Below are 27,547 nucleotides of genomic sequence, written 5' to 3'. Positions count from 1 at the left end.
ACCAATGAGCGACGTCGTTTCATTCACGTCTCGTGAGGTGACATCAAAGGTGTGTTTACGTTGTTGTCTGCAAGGAAAGTAGTGTGTGTCTCGATGTCTTGAGTCGTTTTCCTGACTGCCTGTGGATTTTACGAACCTAGGTAAGATTTAAATATGACCGTAACACCTTCATAGTACTTGACATTGAACTTGGTAATGTCTAAAAAAGCGTTAATGTACGATGCGATACAAAGCGTTAGATCAAAGTGTAAGGCTTAGCAGCGTTCCATGTTTCAAGTCTGACAGTGTCCTTCTGTCCGAGTCAACAGATTCTAAGACAAATATTAACCCACTTGGATCTTTGGAATGTTGTGAATGTTCTAGGGTTGTGTAAATAATGCATGTTATTGTATCACTTTAGAGGGTCTAAATCTTCATTTAAAAACACCTAAAAACCTTTGGAAAGCTTTAGGCTCAGTAAAAATCTACAGTGTCATTAGAACGCTCTGCCACCCTTGATGCATTGTGCTAGAGAAATGAACAACACTCTTAGATGCAGAAAGAAGATAAACGTCATATAACACCAATGACATATCTTTATTAATGAATCAGAAACAGATTGTTCTGCAAATAAATATTTGATGATTAGCATACCTATAATATTACTGATCTGGACCACAATCTAATTAGATCTATGGTTCAGCAGTTGCATTCAGGAAATAAATATGTCATACCACATATGAACAAGTTTGATTGGTACTCATTTGAAGTGTCATTTTACCTTTATCAACAATCAAAGTGATAATTGTTATATTAAGTTTCTTTTCTGGAGTATTTTGTCAGTCTGCTCCTTTAGTCACTACCCCAAACCTGAATTAAGAATAGAAAGATTTGGTAGGCCTGGGATGATACACCAACTGTGCGATCCGATACATATCACGATACCTTGCTCACGATCCGATACATATCATGGTACTTGCATGTGCTTTTATCAGTGGTGCATTAGCCATCTGTTTCATAGACAGGATGGCCAAATACCTGGTACACTGATAATTTACAGTTGGCAGTTGCAAGTATGGCGCAATGGTTGAAAATATGTACGTTTTCACTTCTCATTTTCACTTGTAATTAGTGTTTGGTGTACCATTTATTAAAGAATATATTCAAGGTAAGAATCAATACTTTTTACTTAGTGTGCGATTGTGATCGATACTTGTATCGAGAAGTAAAAAATTGCGATCCACCGATGCATCGGTGTATAATGGTGTATCATCCCACTACTTGTATTTGGCCTTGTAGGCCTACGTGTTGTAAGTTCAGCTTTATATTCTGTTATGGTCAATATGCTCATACTTAAATAATTTGAATTTGAACTTATGATAACATGGCACAGGTTCAGCCGAGGAGACTCAAGGTCTAGCCACGGACTACACATTTGTTAAGTAGTCAAGCTTAGCTGTCTTAATGTTTCATAATCGTGTGTTTGGATTTGAGCCATGATCTAAGGCAATATGATCAAAGAGGTTAACCTGAAACGGACATGGTAATAAGATTGTCAGGAAGATGGCAACAGGAACTTCTGAAAACACATACCTCTGATAACACAAGACCAGATTTTGTACTCTTTCAACAGAATTGCTCACAGTATGATGTGAATAATATAAGTTATGTGTTTTCTCCCCTACTCTTTTAAGTTCACTGAACAAACTCCCTGAGGGTTAAAAGTCTTCATGTGAAACATCCTTTACTGAAAATACTGAAGGTAACAATCAATAATGATATGTACATTCCTCTCGAAATATTCTGGATCAGCATATGTATTTTGTAACAATCTATTGTCAAAGAAACCGGTACTGACAAATGAATTTAATGTTTCATAAAATATATTGACTATGTTAACTACAGAACTTGTATATCATGATGAAATAATGTTGGTATCTATTATCCTATTTGTATCTTTCATGGAACTTTTGAAGTTGTCCCTCCCTTGTTCACAAAGCCTTATCCTTTTTGTTTCCATATTCTGAAATGTTGATGATTTGTCAAAAATTCCACCACCAAATAACTCAATAATGTAAACATGGTTAATGATTTTTAGCTCGCCAGACCGAAGGTTTTCCATTGTAGTATGAGAACTGTTATATTTATGGGAAACAACACAAAGTTTTGATAAATGAGGTGAGTTTGTATCAGATATTTAGTAGTAAACGACTGATTCTTAATGATGGGGAACAAAATCATTTAACATGTTTGAGCTTGGCTCTGTCATGTACATGATGTAATTTTACTGTATATTGTGGTGTAAAAGGCAAGTTTTTCGTATCTAGAATTAGGGTTTTTTCAAGGGGGGTCGTCTTATACAGAGGGTTGGAGAGTTTTGATGGTTTTTTTCCCCACCACAAATACATTACTGTGAGCACGTAACACCAGAAATACCATGTCAACAAATGCGTTACACTGTCTGGGTATAAAACATGTTCATTCTATATCTGGACTTATGTTTGTAATCTGTTTTGATATTTTTATTCAAAATTATATTCAATATTGTTTACATGCATATGTGAAGTAATCGGAAGATCGCACAACTGGCTGTTATGTACAGCAACCATGATCAGATAACCGCTATTGATGCCTAGAAATGAAGTTTTGTGGCTGGAGAATGGGCGATTATCGGTGGTTCGAGAAGGGAGCTAATTCCGTTTGCCTAATCGAGAGTTCGAGGTGGGCCCACATTCGAAACTAAACGCACTTGTTGTTGAGAATATATACTACGTAAACAAACCCGCATAACGAACTCATAATTTGTCTATGTAAAATAAGTAATATGACTTATAATTGGATTAAAATGTACAAATAAGATGGCAATACAGCAGAACTCACTTCTACGAACATCGCCAAACTAGGTCGTGGGGTCATTAATATTCATGAGTTATTCCTTTTATGGAACAAGTTCTCGGAAACGTTTGAGGCTTGTATCATGTCCGAGATCAATTCAAGTGTAGACATATTTTCAGGCTTATATCGCCACCAACACTTATGAATGGATTGATGTGTTATATTGAAAAAGTAGAATGAGTGGTATTGCCTCTGTAAATTTAATTTGAAGTAGATTTAAGTTTCTTGCTTGGTAGCTATTTTTGTAAAACTAGTGTGGTCAGCTGTGACGCAGTTATTCAAGCTTCAAAGACTTTTGTGCCTTTCATGGAATTAATGTCACACGAAATGATTTATAAAGATATTTCCCATCAATATTACAAAATATGAATAATATATAATGTCACATAATGACAAACGTGAGCCCACTGACCTAAATGACTTCGTCAACCTAATGAAACCCAGCGAATTAAAAATGTGGGCCCACCTGTTTCGATCACTATAAGACGGGAACAATGTGGGCCCACATTTTAGAAAATGGTTATAAGTAAGCCAAGCTAATGAAGCTAGCGATTTTTTTTTTAATGTGGTCCCTCCTTTTGCAATCACTATGACGGAAGAACGTCTACCGCCTAGGCGATATACAAATGTGGGCCCACTTGTTTCGATCACGATATATGACGGGAACAAAGTGGGCCCACATTTGAGAAAATGATTATCAATATTTAAGTAGAATTTCGCGATTAATAAATGTGGTCCCTCCTGTTGCAATCAATATGACGGAAGAACGTCTGCCCACATTTAGGGATTGATTTTCAGAACTAACGAAACAACCTAACGAAGCTAGGCGAAATACAAAGGTGGGCCCACTTGTTTCGATCACCATAGATGACGGGAAAGATGTGGGTCCACATTTTAGAAAATGGTTATCACCACTAAACCAATCTTAGAAGATGGATGGAAACATAAATGTATAATGCATTCAAACATTTAATTACGCATACGTTTTACCTTAGGGATAAACTGGGCATTTAATAGCTGGACCAACAACGTACAACGTGGGTGACGCCATTACCCGCAAATACGAAAACAACGGAGATAGCTCCAGTTTGAAATTAGAGTGACCTCCCTTTCCCAATATGAACCACTGATAATGCGGTTTCGCCGGAGAATGGATATATATATATATATATATATATATATATATATATATATATATATATATATATATACCAGCTGTATACAGGGAGGTCATCTTATACGTGGGGTCACTTTATAGACAGTGATATACAGTATCTGTTGTTGCAGATCAGAGACATCTGACAGACCACTGGTCTAGCACAGTACAATCATTTCATATATATACCAGAAATATGGTATCTTTTCTTCATCATACTTAAAGGGGAAGTGTACACCCCAAAATCACTTTCTTTCTTATTTTAAACAAAACACAGTTTTAGAATTAGTTAGTATCAGTGTTTGAAAATATACACTCATTTTTCTCACAGTGAAAGTAGGAAGCTCACAATAAGTGTGAAAATGTCATGCCGTTATGAGGCTCTCGTTTTCCGAGCTGAGTTATCCCCCTTGGATTATGACATAATTGGTGCCAATTTAACTGGGTCCCTGTCTTGTCACAACGCAAAAGATATCAAGTACCAGTTTATGGTGAGACAACATGGCATTTGATACATTGCTTGATCCGAAGAAGTTCCCTTGACCCATCAAGAAATTGCAAAACCATACGCTTTTGAACCAACACAAGCAAGTTTCGCGGTATCGAAATGATGAAAATCAAGTGGAAACAAGAGAAGACCCACATCACCTGATGTGTCACCTGACCCCGATTCAACATCTACACAATTACCAGTGACAACGTGGTAAGAATAACACTTTGATGTGTGTATACCTAAATTACCTTTATGCTCATTATTACATTTTCAGGAGCGGAAATGTAGTGTTCTAAGAGATTTTTGTCTTGCCTGGTGACCCACATGCTTCGTCAACTTGCCTAATCATCCTGTTCCCCATTCTTACGACCCTATTGCCGTTATCGGCATTGTCGTCAATCTAAGTTTGTCTATATTAGGTATAACTATTCCCACCGCCTATAGGCTACAGATCAATGCTACTTGGCAATATCAAGAAACAAATATGATGTGTCGCCAAACGTTGTATCAACAAGATTACACATTACCAGCTGATTAATTGAGCATTTGCTTTGAGTAACACGAAAATGGGGTACGTCCCAATACGTTTCGAAATTTGGTTGCCAAGTGGAAAAATCTCTTTGATTTTTTCACCATCTGAATTCAAAATAACTGCCATATTTTATGGATAAGTAACTGGATGTCTTACTTCACACCAGCACCAGCACCCGCTGAACAAAACTGTCCCCATTTGAAAGTGAAACTTTAGATCACTCCATCGATGTGTTTAAGTGTTTGAAACCATGCAGTTACTGCAGTAGGCCTATATGGTTGGTTGGTTGGTTTGTTGGTTTGTTGTTTAACGCCGCACTCAGCAATATTCCAGCTATATGGCGGCAGTCTGTAAAATAATCAAGTCTGGACCAGTCAATCCAATGATTGATATCATGAACATCGATCCACGCAATTGGGATCGATGACATGTATCAACCAAGTCAGCGAGCCTGACCACCCGATCCCGTTAGTCGCCTTTTACGACAAGTATGGGTTGCTGAAGACGGATTCACGGATCTGCAGTAGGCCTATATGTGTTTCATAGATAATTGGTTATTGGTTTGTTCTGACAATCATTCATAGAAAATGCATTGCAACTTTGCAGGGAAACTATTTATCATCCATTATGAGGCCAGATTTAAAAAAAAATGTTTACAAACTAAAAAAGTTATATGTTTGGTATATAATTAATATTTAAAAACAGTGGTATGTTTAATTGAGTGGACCAGATATATGTAAAATGTTTATAAAAAAGCTTACTTACTGTCACTATCAATATATATAAATTATTTAAGAAACTATAATTAAAACTTGTTGAAAATTCATATAAAATATTTAAAATTGTTAATTTTTGTTTGGAAATTTGGACCTCTTGACCGGACTTTTGGGGCAAAACATCTGTAACAACCACCCACTAAAACTCTGTCCTAACTCACTAGAAATAAGTGCTCGTGGGTTTCACCGAAGTGGTAAACGTCTGAGACCTGCATCACTTCGGGCTTTCCTCCAACATTAAGCTGACACGCCGTGATATAACTGGAATAATGTTAAAAGTGGCGTTAAACCCAACTCACTCACTCACTGGAAATAATCACATGCAGATCAACCCCATGACCTGTGTTCAGTGTGTTCTATATGTTAACATATCTTATATCATGTCAGCGTTAGAAATGGGCACAAGTCCTGTAGTCCTTGCCAAACTGCCCAATAGTTTAGGTATCATAAAGACTTGTAGAAATTTGCCCTTTTTAAGTGTTTTGCTATTTGTTATCATTATAAGGACTAGTGGAGTAAAAATGTTAGTTTCTATCACTCATGTGGTAAAAATTCAATTTGATAACAAAATGCAATATGTGTACAGTATAACTCTGTTGTATATGTACATAGAAATAATTAAACCATTGTGGTGATTGGAATAAATTATGTAAATTAAGATATATAATATATTAAATACTATATTATTATCATGCTACAATAATGTTACAGGTGCACTTGTTGTTACTGTGAGGGTATGCAGTCCAAGGCAGATTAGCTGTGCTGTCTGGAATGACCTTAGAACCCCACAATCAAGGAATGAGTAAATCATAATTATAATTCTTTGGTGTTGTTCCTTTCAGCAATCACCTGGAACAGTTTCAGATTAAAATGGTTTTGCATCTTCAATAAGTTAAGATTTATGAAATATGCAATCATTTTTATATTTGAGTGAGCGAGTGAGTGAGTGAGTAGGGTTTACACAGCTTTTAGCAATATATTCCAGCACTATCACAGCAGGGGACACCAGAAATGGGCTTCACACATTGTACCCATGTGGGGAATCGAACTTGGGTCTTCATCGTGACAATCAACTGCTTTAACCACAAGGCTACCCAACCACCCTTTTTTATATGAACACTTGAAATAAAGTTTAGAAAACAAATAACATGATTTACCTTCATCAATTTATTTCATTATGCATTTGAAGATCCATAATGCAAAACAACAAATCTGACAAGTAAATAAATCTCCAGTATCATAAATGTCTATTTTCGAGACAGTTATGAAAAAATATGTAACTTGTAAGGTTATTACTTTACATCAGTGATATTGAAACATGTCCACAATATTTCAAGAAGTATTCAAACCAATAATAAGCACATCATGTCAGCATGATAGAAAACTATAAACTTTTTTGGTTATTGTTTAATCATTAACATTGTATAAAAATTGTGCATATTTCATCAATATAAGTTGCTTCTTATAAAGGCATTCCTCCAGATTTAATGGCAAAAATATATATTTAAACGGTATGATAGTTTTGTAATGTTTTGTATTTTGCGTCTAATATAAGGCACTTTTTCATTTCAGAATCTTTGAGGTTCACTTCTGGGATTTGCAGAAAAAGTTGAAGAATCAGGGAAAAGATATTCCATCTTTTGTTGTCGATGTGATTCGTGAACGATTTCCATTTGATGTTTTAACTGTTTTTCTCTTTGCTCACTAATGCTCACTGACAGACTTTTTTCATTGAAATCTTGTTTTAATGGTCTCTGACAACAATCAGCCTTTGCTGTTTCTTTTTATTAGTTTCTGTAATACAGGGTGGCTGATGCTGGATGAGGGAGTTGTTGGAAAAGGCAAAGGCCGGGGGGAAAAAGACTGAAGAAAATAGCACAAGCACTGGCTAAATGCTTAGTGGCAACTTGTTAGTGCACTGGTTGATTATTTCAAAAGTACAGTTCTCTTGTTGTCTGAAGCACTGTACCTCACAAGACACACTAATATTTTATGACTTGTAGCTCTGATGAAAATAAACACAATTTGCACACAATGAAAATGTATCTCAATACCAGGAATTTCTTCTGACACCGATGGGGCAGGATACTGTCACTTTTTGCGAACAACTGGTATCATCACTATTTGATAGTGATTCATTAACACATGCTCATGATTAAGTCAGAATCATACAATCGACTCTGTTTTAGACAGAGATTTCTTATGAATATGGAAAGGGTTTTGTCACTTTTTTTTTCTTCCATATTTTCATTGATGGACCTAAAAATTTTTTTATAAATATTTGTAAAAATAATAAGTACACTGACTAAGTAATTGTAAAAGTAGGTGGTAATAGTCATCAGCTGTGTCAGGCATGTCATACTATACATCGGTGCAGTATTGCATCATGAGTTTTTATGCAACGATATGATGCGCATAATGTTTTTGTCTGTATCAATACAAGATGAGATACAGTTGCCGAAAAAATTAATTTCTATTCGTTTAATGACCTCCCAGTGATATTGTCAGTCAGATATCACTAGCTTGTCCTTTTGAACCTGCTCTCAAATATTTTATTGTCAAGAAGTTTCCAAGTGAATTGACGTAAATAGAGGTTATCACGCGAGTGTGTTTGGGGATGGTATATATCCTGCAATAGGAATAAACATAGTGTTTATTCCTAATACAGGATATTTACCATCCCCAAACACCCAAGCGTGATAACCTCTTTATCATATAATGTAATTTTTTTATTCTGTGCTTTAAAATCGCTTTCCCTCTCTCACAAACATTACTGAAACATTGCGAGTTTTCCTGGAATGTGCACATTAATATTTATTACGTCACAGGGTGAGTGATGTGTCAATCGGACAGTGACAGTAGCCAATATAGTTCCAACTGAAATCTGCTTCTTATACAGTGGCGAAGCAACATATATGCAAAACAACAGTTTTTAATTGCCTTTCGCGGCAATCCATCGGTCTGTCCGCTAGAGTAACTGCCCTTTGTCAAAGGGAAGCTACTCTAACCCTAGTCTATGAGACAAATGTTGTTGACAGTCGGTCTGTCCTGTCATAACGTTAAGAAGTGTAGTCAGATGTACAAACAGCGACAACACGAAACAAGGTAACAATTCAAACATATTTCGGCCAAATCCAACTATTTTGATTTGTGGAGACGGTTTCACAAGCAGAGGAGAGGTCTACAAGCACAGATATGACTACTGATCCCGCTTGGCTACGCCTCGTGCCCTCGCAAAATTGTTTCGAAATTTATATCTCCAAAGTTGCCAAAACTTATAAAATGCCTTAGCTACGTCACAGTTAGACACTGATTTTCAGTATATTAGACTGTTCTTGTGATAATGATAGCAATTATCCCTGTAGTTTATCCAGATTCCCGAAGGTTAATTCTGACTCGATCGCCGAATGACGAGGGCGACGCCATGTTTGTTTATAAACAGTGAAAGTAGTCCTACTTGACCTTTGATATTTGCATCTCTATCCGCATATGACCCCAACGGATATCGTTTTTATCCGTTGGCTTTTTCCTGCCGAGAAACCTACCCATTATATGATAAATACACTTATCGCAATACGCATTGTTTCGTAGCCTATGTCTTGTGATACATATCTGATAATCGTATTGTTACCTTGCTGTATTGTTTCATCCCTAATATTTAATATTTATATAATAGCTGTACCATGTCTGAAACAAATACTACATATTCTAAAGAATATGGAAATTGATGACTGCACAATTTAAGAAAGATGTTTACTAAGCAAACAATAGTATGGTTACCTGGTATTATAAACATGATAAAGGTAGCTTTTATCAGTCACAGATTTTTATCATTATGATCATGACATAGTAAAGACCTATTCCAAACTAGTTTGTGTTCAACATCATCATGTGATCATGATTAAGATATATATGAATTTGTCAGACTTCAAAAGTCTGTTTGACTTGGTTGAAACAGTAATGTTTATTGGAATGTTCACAATCTGTGAAATATTTGGTTGTAATCTGAAAAATAAAGTTAAGTCTAATCATGCTAATGGCAATTGCAAGAGATATTCCTGTAAGATATTTCAGCCACAAAACCAACTACCTTAGTATTCAAGATGGATAAACATGATACATTGTGGTACGCTATTCCCACTCTAGTACTTGAGTATTTTACTACCTGAAACACATGGAGATTCTTGGTTAGAGTTGATTCCAGCAAACTATGCCGGTCCTAAGAGGCGACTTATTGGATTGGGTGTTCAGACTTTTTGACTTGGATGATTGCTGATTGCTGACACCCTGATGGTGTGGACTGTTGCACACAATTTTGATAATATTAATCACTGGATTGTTTCCTCCAGATTCGGTTATTTACAGCCCAGTAATATTTAGCTTGTGTATTGCTGAGTGCGATACGAGCAATCATATGATAATGTATCAAAGTCAAAAGCACCTATGATCAAGCTATGGTCATAGTCGTGATAGTTATTTCACACGTCCAGAAGATCCAGGTTAGAATAGGTCTTCAGCAACCCATGCTTTTCATAAGAGGCGACTATGCTTGTTGTAAGAAGGGACTAAAGGGATCGGGTAGTCAGCCTCATTGACTTGGTTGATACATGTCATCCTATCCCAATTGCGTTGATCAATGCTCATGATATCAATCAATGGATTGTCTGGCCCAGACTCAATTATTTACAGACCTCCGTCATATAGGCATCTTCCCGTGGCAAGAGAGTTAACTGACTTAAAAAGTCCAGTTTCCACCCTTGCCGATCTAGGCTGGAATTCCTTGGCTCGATCATAGTGCCACCAGTGGCTATTACGAGTTATGTCGCTTCTTCGCCTGGACCAATCAGATTCCACCTCTCGTATCACTTGCATTTGCATCAAACAAAATGGCAGCGCCCAGTCAAGACGATCTGATCGATAATCAAGATCTGTATTGTGATAAAACAGGTCTTACATCGTGAAGTGCATCAAATCACTTTGATTAATAACATGAAAAGATCTGTTGACAAACGAGTTGGCGGTACACATGCTTTGCAAATCCTGCAATAGACCAAAATCTGCAGGACAGTTTACGATTTCGTTGTGCGATTTTGATTGGACTTTTCATTAACTTGTTAGTCCAGCCAAAATGTAACTCCATAATACCAGCCTAGTTTGGCAAGGGTGGAAACTCCCCTTGACTCGGGGAGATGTCATATAGGTGGAATACTGCTGAGTGCAGCGTTAAAAACAAACAAAGCAGTGAAAATTAGAAGTGAAAACAAAAATATTTTCATCCATTGCACTATACTTAACACTGCCAACAGTAAATCATCAAAATGTATTAGTTTGTCCTTACCTACCTAATTCATTTTCATAAGAATATAATCTTTATCATGTGTATTCTGCTTCTATGCGTAATATAACCAATAAGTTAATAACAGAAGTATTTGAGAAATAGTGGTGACCAGCTGCCTACACGGTTTGTGCAATCTTTATTGTCCTCCCAACACTAAAACATCTTAATCAAGCTAAAAGCTAGCAGTCTGAAATGACGCCCAAGTTCTGCACCATCCCCATACCCTGCCCACAGCCATATAATATCCAGGAGTGCATTTCTTTGTATCAACATGATTAGAATCATTGAAATAATTACTGAAAAGTCTATGCTGATACAAATGTTACCATTAGATTATTATCATGTTTGTTGTTAAGGATATATTTTTCTGGAATGGAATGCTAGTGTGAGGCACAAATGCTGTTATGTAATACTGTTCAAATTACCCTGATTACTTGTGTATGTAGAATGCAAACAAGTAACAGAAATTGAAATCAAATCTGGTATTCATCCTGTTCATCAAGTCAATAAAAAGCCAACATTGCCATTACCAGCTACTTTGCTATGTTTACATAATTAACATTGCCTTAAATGAGAAGTAGACCTATCCGAATCACAGAATTATCATCATGTTTCCAATATGCCATGATATGTATCAATACCAGTGTTTAAAAAGCTACTTGCCTCCTAGCCAAATGACAGTGACTTTTAAATTGGGTTAGTAACATTTCTGTAAACCTGGCCAGACTTTCTGGTTGAAAGTTCTAGTCAATGCATACCGTATTTGACGTAATAAGCGCCCGGGGCGCTCTCAAAATTAGAAATAGGGCCCTCTTATTATAATATAATTTTGGTGAGAAAAAAACAGTGTTGAAAGATTGTAAATTTCATAGTTTATGCTGACAGCCTGAAATGATACAAAAGAAAAGTATGTGCATATCATACTCGACAGATATTTTTTCCAGAATTTAATTGCCCATAATTAAGGGTGCATATAACACACAAGTGCGTATTATACACGAACAAATAAGTCTTGTGTACATTGATCAATCGGAAGGGGTGCTAATTGGGATTGTTCACAAGCCACTGTATTAGCAAATATCGCTGTGGGCGCTTATTAGAGCGGGGCGCTTATTACGTCGAATTACGGTATTTATTTCCACAAATCATCAAGTCAGAAAGGCATCATTTAATGTCAAGGTCTGTTGTCATTTTGTTTGGAAACCCACATGAAGTAAACTGGTTTTTGCTGTACATTGATGATCATGATTGTGGCTAATATACATGTACATGCGTTATAAGCGAGGCATGTGCAAGTCTGAGAACCAACACAAACATCAGACAGACATATTGTGCCAAGTAGCCAATCAGCTTTGCCATAGTTTAGTGTAATGATCTCAAGACTATTTTAATACACATCGCCAATGGCGGCCTCCACATGACAGTTTGAAATTTAGGTTAACACAAAATATTTAGGCAGTTTAGCCATTAATTAGGGCTAGTAAAATTTAATGAGGGCTTGCAACATATTTTGTTGACAAGCCCTCCTGGCCAGTGACCTTTGGAAACTAATCATGCTAATTCATATACTGATCGATACATGTCGTAATACATCCACTGTGTATTGAAATATATCTCTATTTCAATATCAGTATATCACATATATAATTACATGTCTCATATTCTGATTAATCACGATAATGTGCATATGCATTCCATGGCTTCTGTCGATTTGCACTCAACATCATTGTTATTTCTTAGCCCCTATTTTTTCACTCACTCAACTAGAGCTTATGTTATGGCATGTTGTCTGTCTGTCTGTCCTTAACTTTTACATTTTCTCTGAAAGTACGAAGTACCATGCCTATTTAGGTGAAACTTTGTGTCTTCACAGAATTCCAATCCAATTGGTGGCCATATTGCAAATATCAGTTTTAGCCATTTCTCCTGACATTTCTGCATGTATCAGTTTGAAATTTGACATCAGCAAGTATACAACAGATAACAATGATACATGTGTGTTGTAATACAATAATTAAAAAGGAAATATTTATATTGTTATGTTATAGGTGTAGTTAGTAGTGGGGCCTAACAAATATGGTCCATTTTCGGAATTTTGATCATAATCCAACCTGTACAGCATAACAGATGATGTTAATGAAGTGAAAATGCTTTCATCATTGTTCAAGGGCAATAAAATTAAGTAAGAGCAAATTGGTAAAGTTTTATAATTCTACACCAGATATAGGAGAACAAGTTCAAGCAGGCCTCACCAACTTCACTGATGGCGGGTTTGGCCAATTTGACAAGTGTGTCAGTTTGCATAGCTGGTCAAAACCAAAACAGCCATTGCTTCGGCCAAGAGCCACAAAGAAGTTTTCACATTTACCATGCTCTTAAACAGCTTCTCGTTTGAAACTTTTTAATTGATGAAGCTCAAATTTAGCATGCATGTTCCTTTATATGAAGACATTGTATGGTGTCCCAATCAGTGTGATTTTATTGTGAATTTTCTCTGTAACGTGTAAATATTGAAAAAATCAAATTTTACGAAAAGTGTAAGAACCACAAGGCACAGGGCTCAAACTTTGTGTGAATGTTATGATTATTAGAAGATCCAAGTTTGTTCAAATCATCACTATGTGTGCTCAACGTTCTTTTTGTTAACGATGTTGCAAACATACTTCTGTTTCTCTTTTCTCCAGAGTCAACTTGTTCATATGTCAGTTGAGCATTATGAGCTACAGGGTCTCGTGGCTCCATTTTTCTCTCATTTTTTTCATGCTAATCTGATGGCAAGCTCAGTGGCCAAACAGTAGTCAGACTTGATATGCAACAGATCATATGGATAGCTGAAAACACTCTCCAGGTTTATCTGTGTATGTCTGATATTTGACACATCATGGTATTTGAGAGTTTATTGAGTTTTCTGAAAATAGTATCTCAACATGCTCAAGAGGATAAAAAGTATGAAAAGTGTTTGAGATCTAGTGAGCACAACAGTTGAAACTGTTGACCACATGCATTGTTTGAAAAGCCAAAAAACAAGTGATAGAAGTGAGAAAATTGATCTGAAGTATTGAATGAAGAAATATGTTTCATGACTAGTTTTAGTGGTGCAAATCTTGTCTCTCTAAGTGTCTATACAAGCCATGATAAGATCCCTTGTTATCAGGTCTTATGGACAGCTCTAAAACACTGCTTCATCTCAGTATGCTAAAGGAAGGATGTTCCCCACTGTGACAGTCTGGTGCCCATTTCTAGTCTTAATGTTGTAAATAATTCTGTGTGTGAAATTTTAAGCATTGTTTTTGTATAATCAGGATAATTATCAACTGTTGGAATGATAACATCATAACATTTAAGTTAGCAGACAAACATTAAGACCCTCAAACAACTTGAATTAAATTGGGACTACCAATTTGTAATCTTTTAACAGTATTTGACACTTTCCAACATATGTCAGTACAACTGCATAGTATCCTGTAGGATCTCTCTACTAGACACAATGGTCCTCACCAAAAAGGATTTTAAAAGGTATTACTTCATTCTGCAATTAGAATGAGAAACCAGCCAAGAAGGTAACCACTGTACCATGCAGGGTTTTTTAGGTTGCTGCATTTGCTAAGAGTTGATCTGTTGCTGATTTCAAAAGTCATTTAAGAATTGGCCCTCACTCTATGAAGGTTCATACTCCAATGAACTCACACAAAGTAAAAGTCAATTCTTATAATTTTTTATCACAATTTCTTACCTCCAAGGATGTAGGCCAAGATCTAAACACAATTTGATTTAGTACATGTGACTTCATGTTTACACTGACAGCCATACAACAACCAGCTATATCGCGGAGTAAAATAGTTCCTCTAAAAGAGAGGTGACATGAGCGTATGGATGCACAACTTTCTCTTCAGAAACATCTTACGCGGCACATGTGTTCAAATCAAATCCTCATTAGATGAGAAAGTTCTGTAAAGAACTACCTCAGTAAGTCAATCACAATGACAGCGCGTCGTAATACATTTACATCAAGTACAAGACCTCAAAATGTCCGACATGATAAACGAGACGTCATTTCAAGAACACGGTCTCGTGAAAAACGTATGAACGTCAAATTGTGTCGTTCGTACACTTATGAACGTCAATTTTGCGGTCATGTGACCGACCTCTCGTCCAATGGAAAAGCCGTACATCGTGTAAATTTCAAATTAAAAAATTATACAAACTTAAATTACTTTGTTCATCCCCAGAATAACACTAGACCACCGGACCAGCATCTATTTCATTTTGACTCGTCCTTAAAAAACGTATTTTAGACTTGGACCAGCAGACCCAATAGTGTCAAACACTGCTCTATTAATGTGAATTACTATGGTAATGGAACATAATTTTTTAATTTGTAGAGTTACTCAAATATTGTAACAATCATGGTCCTGATGGTGATTTTTAGAAACGTGTAACTGTAGATGGTCTATGGTCAACGTAACCACCAAGAAATTGAAACTAATTTTCAATTTTAATCCTCCCCACTTTTTGTCAACCTATTGTGATGTCATCCTATTGTTGCTAGTATTCATGCACTTAGCTTTCTGAGAGAAAGATTTATAAATATCCTTTTGATATGCACCTAATGTTGATTTTTGACTGGTTAAAAGTCACAATGTTTTACATGGCAATTCCATGATGTTTATTGAACAGCAATCACACATATTATGTTTAGTATTGTTGCCCACTGTTTTCCCACTGAGCCACTGGTACAGGTGATGCTGCATGTGGTCTTTCTCTTGCCCACGGTTATCAAATCCTTTTATACCACACTTACTATATTATTTCACTATAAGGTATCCTAATGGTTTTTTATTCTCCCTGATATTTCTTGCATTTAGACGGTTCACAATGTTCCTTGATTTGGGTTGAAAATGTAAAATCGTAAGCAAGGGTAGGGCAAAGACTAAAACCGAGGAGGAGTGTTTTAACTATAACTTAACACATTCACTTGTCATTGAGGTATCGCTGTAGAATGAACAATACTCTACTGATACAGTAGCAAGCAATGGGGCTATGTTGGTGTAGGGGTTAGCTTGATTAATACCTAACTGATTATAGTGTTAGCTGTTGAATTATTGTCCAGCAGATAATGTATTTTGATTAGGCTGTGAACATAATAACATTACAATGAACCAACAGGTCTTGTTCCGACACATTCTCTTAGGATCAATGTAAAGTCACCTAAATGGGGTCATTTGAGTCAGTGAGGAAATGTACATCAAATTTGAGTTGATCAGTTGTGTTGTCTTCTTGTTATCTCAGTAAGTATGTTAGAATTTATGTATTTTTTGCAACTAATGCTGAAAAAGAAGGTTATGATTGCAACTGCCAAATGATGTTAATCATTGTTCAGATAATTCAGGTGGCCATTACTCTTCCTTTGGGCCATTACATTAAAAATATATTAATTTCAACCCTCATGTACACTAAACCTGGAAATATCATTATGTGAAATGGTAATAGATGATATGCTTGTTATTCAAGATATAGCGTATTAATTTTGTCTGTATTGTGAAGCTGTAGTGATTTTTGAGACTGTTAGTCACAAAAAGTTAATGTCAACATGTACATAATACAGACAGTATAAGACATGTCCATTATTGCTTAGTGTGTATGCATTAGACAGAATAACAAAGAAACTTTGTATGATAATAGTAATAGTAATAAACAACGATTACTAGTTATGCTCAGTAAGTGTAGGGTTCACCATTCCTTGGTTTTATGTGTCTATGGTGAAAGTCATAATGATGAATGAAACCATTAATAATTTGAAAAGTAATTAATTTTAATTATTTTATTTTGAATGGTTAAGGATGTAATACAAATATAAACAAGATAAAGAAGAGTATTTTGAGATTGTAGCTACTGTCTTTTTCATATATGTTTTATACCGGTATATATATTTATGAATAAAACCCCAATGTGTTCAGTAGTTCTTAGATCCATTTACTCCGCTAGTAATTTAACTCATTTACAAGCTCCTTCAGGCCATATGCAAAATGGATACATAGTGCACATCATTATAATGATTATTAATCATTGAATGTTGAATAAATATTATGCATAATAACTTTGACAACTGTGACTTAGTAAGTAGGACTTTGATATTTTCAATTTCAGATAGTATGAACAGGTGAAGTGAGACAATATTAGCGTCAGCCATGAGTGTGGAGAGGAATCTTTCAGGCAACAATGCGGGGGACATGTGTGAGGGGTTTGAGTTCCAGAAGAAGGTCTCTGACCTCCAGGAACAGAGCCTTGGCCCACTGAAGGAGGACCTGGTGGACTGGCTGGGCAAGACATTATGTAAGTCAATTATACCCGAACATTTGTACACAAATATTACCAGGATTACACCACCATTTAATACCATACCATCTAGGTCGATTTCTAGAAGTCTCCTGACTTCATTAGCCATGATTAGCATTGATCAGTCCCAATTTGTCCAATTTGAGGCATGCATCAATGGGTTTTCTGCTGCTCATCACATCACATGTGACTGACACCTGAGATAGTGTTCAGCCCTTAGAGAAAAAGTCATTTTCAGAACAACACCAGCTATATCAGATATAAATAAGAAGCAGTTGTACCCCTTTCTTTTTCATTTGGATTACATCTTATTACATAAGCATGTTAAGCTGGTTTATGTGTTTATTTTCAAAGTGATTGTCCTGTTTGCAAAAGTAGCTTTATCACTGGCTTCATTAAATAATCATCATTTAAACCATGATTTCTATGTGTGCCAACACCAGGAATGTATTTAATAATTTTGTCTGAATTTCTATGATTTTGCACATACAGTGATAGAAATTGGCACTAGTCCTATAGCCCTTGCCAAACTGCCCAATTACGTTATCATAAGGACAAGTAGACATTTGCCATTTTTTAAGGGTTTTGCGAAATGTTGTCATTGAAAGGACTAGGGGACTAAATGTTCTATCGCTGACATGCCATTGGCACTTAAACTTTTGAACCCTGGACTTATTTACTATCACTAGTAATCATTAAATCAATCTTGTCTCTCTTTTTTTTTGCATCTCTTACAAATCTGTGGTGGTTATGCAAAACAAATGATACAGGTTTGTTTGTTTTTCAGTTATTTTTTTAGCATTGATATCATGGTTAAGCATATTGTAATTGGTCATAAGACTCACATCAACTTTGAAATAATCATAATGATGGGAATTAGCTGTTGCAAACCTCATGATCACTGCATTGATGTGATAGAAACATAATGTGTCAAAGAGGATTACATTGAACAGTTAAGCAGTGTTGTGAAACTTTTTCTTTGCAGCCATTGACTTGTCTACAGACACCTTTATGACTGTTCTAGACAATGGGGTCTATTTGTGCCAGCTTGCAAAACTCATCGAAAGCAAAGCACGGGAGTGTTTTGCTGAAGGAAAGGTCACTGAGGTAGTGAAAGGGATTTACCATATTTCATTTGTTAATACTATTAGTTTTACCCAGACACGTGAAGATCCGGGGTAGAATAGGCCTCCAGCAACCCATGCTTGCCATAAAAGGCGACTATGCTTGTCATAAGAGGCGACTAACGGGATCGGGTGGTTAGGCTTACTGACTTGGTTGATGCATGTCATCAATCCAAATTATGTGGATCAATGCTCATGATATGAATCACTGGTTTGTCATATAGCTGGAATATTGCTGAGTGCGGCGTTAAACAACAAACCAACCAACCAACTGGTTTTGTCCATGTTTACACCTTCTAAATAGTAGGGGTGGAATGATACATTGGTTTTCTTGCGATGATACGATACATGATACATTTTTTACTGTCGATACAAGATGATACATTTGCTAAAATGAATTACTTACTACTCATTTAATGAGTCCGTAGTGTTGCAAATATTGCAAAATGTGTTGTAATTTCACTACTAAAACTAGCCGCTACGAACATGTGTCTACAGCTTGCTTTACCTTATGGACCTGCACAGAAATATTCATTGTCAAGAAATTTCCACACCATTTAACGTAAATATGCATATCGCGATATATATATATCATGACCTATATATTGTGATACTAATCGTATTGTGACCTTCCTGTATGGTTTCATCAATACTAAACTATGTTGTTTTCTATAAAATATGCACAATATGGTATATGGGAAGGAAAGCGGATTTTAATCATTCTAATCACTAAATTATGAGCTAATCATGTAACATCATGTAATATCGATACCCAGGAAGAAATAAGAAAACCTATTTATGATTTATGTAAACAGACACTGTAAACAGTTTTATCATGTTTATATTGCAAATTTTTAAACATTAACCATTGTTAACATTGTATGACCGTGATGAAATTGTAAAAAATAGATTCCTAGCAAATTTACTTTATGAGATGTATAGCACTCTGAGGTAAGTACCATGGAGTTTACTAGTCTGCCCTTGTATTAGTTTCAGCAGATACCATATGGACTAGAATAAGCTGATCTTACTAGAGCAGAAGAAATTATATTAGACTATGACTAGTGGCTAAAATTGCAGACTGATGTAAGTCTTATTTCATTTTTAATTACTCAATATTTGTTCATTTTAGGACATGTATACATCATTTTTTATTTCTTGTCAGAATAACACTGGGTATTGAAGAAACACTCCATAATTAGGGTGATATGTTTCCCAAATCAAAATACTGTAAAATGCTCCACGAATGATGAGTATTTAACATGTTAAACATGACCGTAACTTTTTAAACATATTTTCACATTGATTTTATGTGAAAAGGTTGATCAAAATATAAAAAAATTGATTCAATTATCTCTGCAGCCCCTTCCCAAGATGAAGTTGAAATGCAACAACCGGGCACAGTCTGGAACCTGGTTTGCCAGGGACAATACAGCAAACTTTCTTCAGTGGGGCAAGGAGTGGGGTATGAAAGATGAATGTCTCTTTGATACAGAAACACTTGGTGAGTATACCCAAATGGTGTTGTGTAGTGTGTTAGTATATATGTTTGAAATACCTGCCTGTCCTTTATGCTGTGGCCAGTAGTATTTGAAGAGAACTGTAATCATATATTCAGCATGTTCAATTCTTGTCTTCTGTTTCCCTGACATGGTAGTAATCATGGAAAGATAGTTCCATATTCATGTTGTTTCATAGTTTGTGGCTGTATTTGTGATTCCGATGTGAACTTCACTTAGAGAATATATATATATTTTTGTCCAATTTCACTACTTACTTAGCATAGTTATTCCCCCCATGTGTCCAGTCTGCCAAGATTATCAATTTACGTTTTCCACCTCTGATCTGCACATGTTGCTGTGATTGTCATGGCAGGTGTAAAATTGGTGCAAGCTGTGCTTAGTGTAAACATCTTTCTGAAGATCAATTTCTTATCTACCTTCACAAGTGTAATAGGCACAAAATTAATTGGCATTCAAAATCTGTGATTCTGATAAAAAGGAGACAAGTCCAATTCTTCGTCTACACCCACGGTTGCATCAACTGCCACCAAGAAGAAGACCAGCAAGCCATAACTACCATTCCCGTTGTTGTCCCTACAGAGTCCTCCTTGCCCATGCTCTCTGTGCCCGGTTGTTGCATTTCAACTTCATCTTTGGAAGGGGCTGCAGAGATTTGTCGCAGGGACGATGTTACCATGAAGATGGGAACTGTTTTCTACATCAACAACACTAGCTTCCTAGGATGTGTGCTTGGTTATTTAAAGTGGTCCCTCTGACACTAATCTGTCGATTGTCACTACCGATCCTTCTACCGCTCTTTCAAACGTTATCTCACTCTCGGACAATCGTCTATCCTCTCCTATGGGCGTTTGCATTCACTCGTCCGACATTGTTGAACGTGGGTTCCACTTCTAAAGATGAACAGGGTTCGTTGTCTATGACAGTTCGCCAGGATCAAGATTGATCTCCCTCCTCACCAGCGTCTCACGGCCCTGGAGAAGTTTGTGAGATGGATCGTGATCCCAAGGCTCGGCACTCTGATTTGACTTCCCAATCTCAGAATTGATCCACACACGATGACTACTCTAAGGATCAGCACTCCCATAATCAACGTCTGAGTTAATGTGATCGTCGCTCAGGATCGGGTCACCGTTCTCAGGATCTCTTCACCCACAGATCTTCCAGTGGATCTGCCAATTACACCACGCTCTGATATTGGTCGCACCCCATGCCTAGAGGAAAGAAGATGTATTCAAATTTGAGACGACCTTCTACAGCCCCACTCCCAGTTGCTCCATCCATCGCTCGAAATGCTCAATTGTTGGGTTTTGCGCATCTTGTACCAAGATCCCATGTCACAAAAGGCTATTCTAAGAGGGTAGCGAAGACCATTACAGAGGCTCACTGCTCTGCTACCAAACGTGGACTTTTGAGGCCTTTTGTTGCGCTCGTGACATTTCCACTCACACTGCTGCTTTGCCACAACAGACCACCACGCTGTGATCAACTCTGTCATTGCCACTACCACAGGATCAAAGGTTTCCACCCTTGCTGAACTTCAATCTCTCATTCAGTCCTACAAATTGGCGGACCAGACCTCCCGCTTGAGATCTTAATGTAATCCTTCACCATTTGACTTTGGTTGACTACGAACCATTTGATGATGAAGAAATTGAGTTGGTCACTTTCAAGACGTATTATAGAGATCCACGCTCTAGATGTCAACCGGATCCAATTTTCCAAGAATAGAAAGGTTTTTCTGGGCCTTCGTTGGGGTTTGTGTCGAAGAACCAGCTTACGGATCAACCTGATCAGCTTTTTACAATCCCATCGCTTGCCTCCATCTTGTTCCAAGAAGATCTCTTCCTATGTCTGGTGAGCGCGCTCCAAATAGACTTAATAGCTGCAAGTCGACGTCATCGCTCCCGGAAGAGACTCTTCATTCCGTACTGCAGCAGTAACCAAAGTTTCCTGTACCATGATTTCCTCGCTTTGCTCGATCATCCTACGTGCCTACACTTTTGCTGGGTTGCCTCCACCTGTTGCATCTAATCCACATGAAACTCAGGCGTAAACACCGTAATTGCACTCTTTCAGCCATCATGGAAGGGTGCTTTTGGAAGTTGGACACAACTTATACTTATTAAAACTGAAAACTATAACACCTAAGTTCTTGTCGTTTATGGCGCTATTCAATTTGTTAAATATTTATATATTTCAATCAGCTTCCTTCTGTAAATATCATGGTTATATTTTTGACAGGCTTGGGTTTCTGCGCCCACTTTCTAACTGTTGGATCAATACAGAGTGTGAGATAGGATAGGTTTATGAATATCCTATCTCACACGCTATGTGCAACCTGACCATCCCAGCATCTTAGCTCGTCTAGCCTGTTAGCACTGACGAAAGAGAATGAAATGGATAGACACGTGCTCAGGTCGTGCAGGTCGCTTTGCGCAAGGATTATGTGCATGACCCATTTGTTGGGGTAGTGACCATAGTGATGCAAGGTGTGTGTTCAGATGAATTGTTTTTAGAAGCTGGAAACTTTGTTCAAGCTTGTTTCCACATAGGATCGAAAGAAGAAATGCATAGTGTGAGATTCCAATTTCATTTAGGGAAGATGGCCAGTTGGTGATTCCTGAGTATATTGCAAACCATTCTTGTCAGACCATTCTTAAGAAAACTATGAACTTTCTTTGCACTGTTGAGGGGACAAGCGCAGATACAGAATTTTGGAGAAGGATAGATGCATATCGTGATTTTGCAATTTCCATTCTCGTGTATAATATTTGTCCAAATGAGTTAGATTTTTAGCACACACAACAACCAATAAAAAAGTCCTGAATGTATAAATGTTTAGTATTCTTCAAAATGCAGGGTGTGAACCACTGGAACCCATTCTGGATCTAAATACATGTAGAGCCTTGATTGCTTGCTGGAGTTCCTTTGTTTGACTTCTTTGAAGTTGTTAAACACAAATTAATGTAAATGTGTCGTAATCTGTCTGCATCATTGTGATCTTATTACAGGAACATTTCTGCTGGGATGAAATGAAAGGCTTGAAAGACTCTTCAGAATAGTAATCACTGTTACTGATATGTGTAAATATTGTTGATCTACACAAGGTCTTCAGACTGGCCAGATTATGATGTAAGGGGAATAACTCTGTTGGAGAAGTGATGAAATGCCTTTCCTTGGCATGATTTATGATGATGCTTTATTCGTGATAGCATACTCAAACTGTCACACTTGTCGATCTTGTGGCTTAGATTTGAAATCACTTTGAATGTTGGATTGTCACCACTTATAGTCATGATAGTGGAGGTAATGGATGTGTGTACACACACTGTATAACCGATGACCGTAGTCATGTAATACGTTCAGGATATTTGTAAACAATTCGTGTGAAATAAAACAATTCATATATGGTATATGGAAAATAGTAATTTCATGGTAAGTTTTAAGGGCTGTTGAGACATTATTACTCTTCATTTTATAAAAGTATTGAAGTTGTATTGATAAATGTGCAAAATAAATTCAAGATTAATTTAAGCTAGTCATATTTGTACACAGTGATTCCAAAGCCATTCTTTCAAGACACCCATGTACATAATAAGTAGTGTCCTGCACTTGGCTATACAGACACTGAAAATATTACAAATGAGTTATATATACGTCATGAGATAGATACATTTAATATATGTGGCAGTTAGCATGCTTATGTAGTGGGCACCCGTAAAGACCAGGGTTAGAATAAATCTTCAGCAACCCATACTTGCCCTGAAAGATGCTTGTCATAAGGGGCGACTAACGGAATCAGGTGGCCAGGCTCGCTGACTTGGTTGTGTGTGTCATGATATCCTAATTGTGTGGATCGATGCTCATGATATCAATCACTTGATTGTCTGGTCTAGACTTGGATTATTTACAGACCACCGTCATATAGCTGTTATATTGCTGAGTGATGTGTTAAACAACAAACAAACAAACAATATATCGTGAGTTACTGTCTCTTTGAACATACATTTTCAACATGATCAGTGCAATATCATTGCTTATTTGAATCAGTATCACACAAGAAGGAGAAGCCAGTGATAGTGTGTCTCCTTGAACTGGCTCGTCTGGGCTACAAGTATGGACTGGAGCCCCCAAACATCATCAAGATGGAGAATGAGATCAAACACGAGGAGGATGATGAGGAGGATGAGGTTGATGCACTGCCACAGAAGACCATCGAGATCGTTGAAAAACGTCCAACCAAGGCTGCTGCACCTGCAAATAAGAAGCCAGTAAAGCTTGATTTGGATACAGAGGTAGGTCAGCAATAGAAATTGGCACTAGTCCTATAGTCCTTGTCAAACTGCCCAGTAGTTAAGGTATCATAAGGACTAGTAGACATATGCCATTTTTAAAGGTTTTGCTATATGTTATCATTATAAGGACTAGTGGACAAAAAAATGTTGGTTTCTAACACTGTAGGTGTATTAGGCAACAAATAATAATTTCTCTTATCTCATGGGTGCTGCCAGATTGTTGTTGTTTTTGGTGAAATTCACAATATCATTATGTAATTGTTAATTTTGTAACTGTTCACTAATTAGCTCTGCGACACTGCTTCATTCTACAAACTAGCTACACTGAATAATCATATTAATTAGCTAAGTTTTGTTTCAAACTTCTTTATCTAAAACTGAAGCAAATGATTTTAAGATTGTATTTCAACACATGAGACGTAAATCAAATAGAAATGTGCAGCGTGTGTGGTAGACCAATAGCCATTTTTTGAGTATTTATTAGTTGCTCTATGATAGAGTAAAATGTATGATAGATTAAAGTGTACTTGACTATTTGTCTGCGACTATATAAAAATAACCAATACTGTCTGTGACCACCAAAGGTCCAGCCAAGTAAAATTTCTCTCTGTCTAGTAATCTGTCCCATAAATCTAGTGTTTGGACTAGCAGACAGAAGTTTTTTGCACAGACTGCCAGATATAACATCTGATATTTTTGTTGTTCAGGTTAGACGTATTGCAACAAAATGTCGATGTCAGCAGCATGTGAAGAGGATCAGAGAGGGGTTGTATAGTATTTTTGGGAAAACCATTTTCATCCGAGTGAGTATAAAAATATTTAGTTCATTGTTGTAATTATTTATTCATAAACACCCATACATTGTGCATGTTAAGCTAAGATTGTACCCTTACTTAAATTCCAGGTTAGAATAGGTCCCCAGTATCCTATATTGTAGTAAGAGGCGAGACTAACTGGATCAGGTGGTCAGGCGCAGTTACTTGATTACATGTCATTGTACATTGACAACGGGGGGAATTGCTCATAATATCAATCACTGGATTATTTTGGCACAAATTCATTATTCAAAAGGCCACCAACATTCAGTAGGAATATTGCTGAGTGTGGCATTGAACAATACAGACATTATGTAATTACCTTGTCTCCAATGTAGATTTGTGTCATGTCAGTGTAATATCCTTATTTCTCAGCTCCTGATGGACAAACACCTAATGGTCAGAGTTGGAGGGGGCTGGGACACTCTAGAACACTATCTCATCCACCATGACCCATCACAAGTGTACACCTTCCACCGCTCCAACAGCAGGGACAACATCCTCGACAATGTAGATGGGGACCGCTTCCTCTATGTCAGGGGCAAGTACAAGAAGTGATAGAAGTGTGGTACAGAACATGCAGCAATTACCTCCCCTACCTTGCCCCTCCAAGTTAAGCCTGTTGAAGACAATCATTCAGGGCCCCATTCCACACATGATGTTAGCAGTATGGTTTTCATAAGTTTATGTAAAAGTATGGGAGTTATGATCATCTTAGCACTGTGATCACTTTGTGGAAAAGAGCTCTCTTGTCATACACTGTGATATCCATTCTAGCCGATGTGTAATGTCACTTACAGATTTAACAAAGTGGTAATTCATAGTGTTAGTTAGCCAAGTTCAAATCCTGAGGAACTGTAACATGAATTATTGTTCATATGAATGTATGACAATTTATGTTAGATTGATAGAACAACTTTTTTTTAGACCCATTGTTAGAGTTGTCTGCATGTGACTTGCTCATTTCAGTATTAGAATCCATGTGTGAAGAAGTTATGTCCAAGAAGTTTTGAACAGTATTTTTGTACTCTTCATAAAATACTCAATGTGATGCCAGGGTAAAGGTGCCCTTGTGTTGGACTCATGTTGTCAGGTTATGATCTGACAATAGTTGAAGTTGCAAAAGGGCTGGGTAAGAAAACATGCTTTAGCATGAGTTGTTGTTTGTCATAACTGTTGCTAATGATAATGACATTGTTTAGATAATATTTCAGTTCCTGGTAACAATGCCTTTCTCATTAGATTATGAGGTTAAATGAGACAGTCATTATCATAATTATGGCAGAACTTGAAATATGTACCATGAGATTTATCTAGACCTGCTGGTCGATATTCAGCCCAAAAGCTCATCAATTGTCAGTAAAAATTCCCATAATGTCATGATGGCGACTAATCCTATATCTTGCTAGCTTCCTACAGGGGCAGGACTTATATATTTGCGTTGACATGCCAGACAACATTGTCTAGAAATCACTGTTTACCTGAAACTGTTTGTCATACTGTATGAATAGAAAGCCTTAGCAGCACTACAAAAGTCAAATTGTGTGGAAAATGTTTGGATTTATATATAGTGTGTCTTGAGAGACATTGTCTTGTTGAGACAAACTAGTGTCAATGTCTGAGTGTCATCAGGTACCTATTACCAAGACTCTACACTGTACTGTTGGTTACAATGCTAGTCAGTTGTATTACAGGTGTTTTTATCAACTATTTAACATGTATATCATATTATTAATGTTGTTACATATGTAGATGATATAGAGTATTTATGTTGAGTATTATCTACACAAGTTCTTCTTCTAAGAGTTTGTGTTTATTTTGATTATTAAAAGTCATGTTTAATGAAGTTCAGTTGTATTGGCAATATACTGTGATATGAAGTGATCAAATGCTTGTCAATAATCTGTTATTAGTGTGACAGTACAATAGGCAAAATGAATTTATCATTATTATCGACCCAGCTAAATGGGATTGTATTTACTGTGATTTTAGAAGTATATTCAATTTTACAATGATAAGAAAAGATTCCTTATACAGTTTAGCACAATACTGTTTTCATAACCATTCAAAGGTTTGTTAGACCATTAAGATAATTCTAACTGATATGTTTTATGAATGTGTTGAAATATTTCTTCCCTCAGTATTATAGACTAGACTTATATACATATATAACATACCTCTATTGTTTATTCAAATTCAAGTATTAATAAGTTTTTTTTGTGCCAATTTTAAATACCTCCATGCTTTGTTACACTGAAAAAAAACCATACAAAGGGAGTAATGAA

The 27,547-nt window shown here is 36.6% G+C and overlaps 1 protein-coding gene across 2 annotated transcripts; it reads left to right on the top strand.

The window, feature by feature from the left end:
- The first annotated feature begins 24 nt into the window (after window positions 1-24).
- On the top strand, window positions 25-26,463 carry LOC124110840 (growth arrest-specific protein 2-like). Of its 2 annotated transcripts, none has more exons than XM_046470299.2 (7): window positions 25-140; window positions 17,317-17,502; window positions 18,491-18,612; window positions 19,992-20,133; window positions 24,203-24,447; window positions 25,155-25,250; window positions 25,638-26,463. In XM_046470299.2, the coding sequence occupies exons 2-7, from the start codon at window positions 17,358-17,360 to the stop codon at window positions 25,818-25,820; spliced, it is 933 nt and encodes a 310-aa protein (XP_046326255.2). In that variant the 5' UTR covers window positions 25-140; window positions 17,317-17,357; the 3' UTR covers window positions 25,821-26,463. The 2 variants fall into 2 exon arrangements, with proteins under 2 accessions (XP_046326255.2, XP_046326246.2); XM_046470290.2 differs by lacking the exon at window positions 25-140 and adding an exon at window positions 16,311-16,457.
- Window positions 26,464-27,547: the final 1,084 nt, after the last annotated feature.

This window comes from Haliotis rufescens, unplaced genomic scaffold, assembly GCF_023055435.1.
Source record: "Haliotis rufescens isolate VD_foot unplaced genomic scaffold, xgHalRufe1.0.p SCAF_5, whole genome shotgun sequence".
NCBI classification, from domain to species: domain Eukaryota; kingdom Metazoa; phylum Mollusca; class Gastropoda; order Lepetellida; family Haliotidae; genus Haliotis; species Haliotis rufescens.
This window is presented reverse-complemented; position numbering and strand designations above follow the sequence as displayed.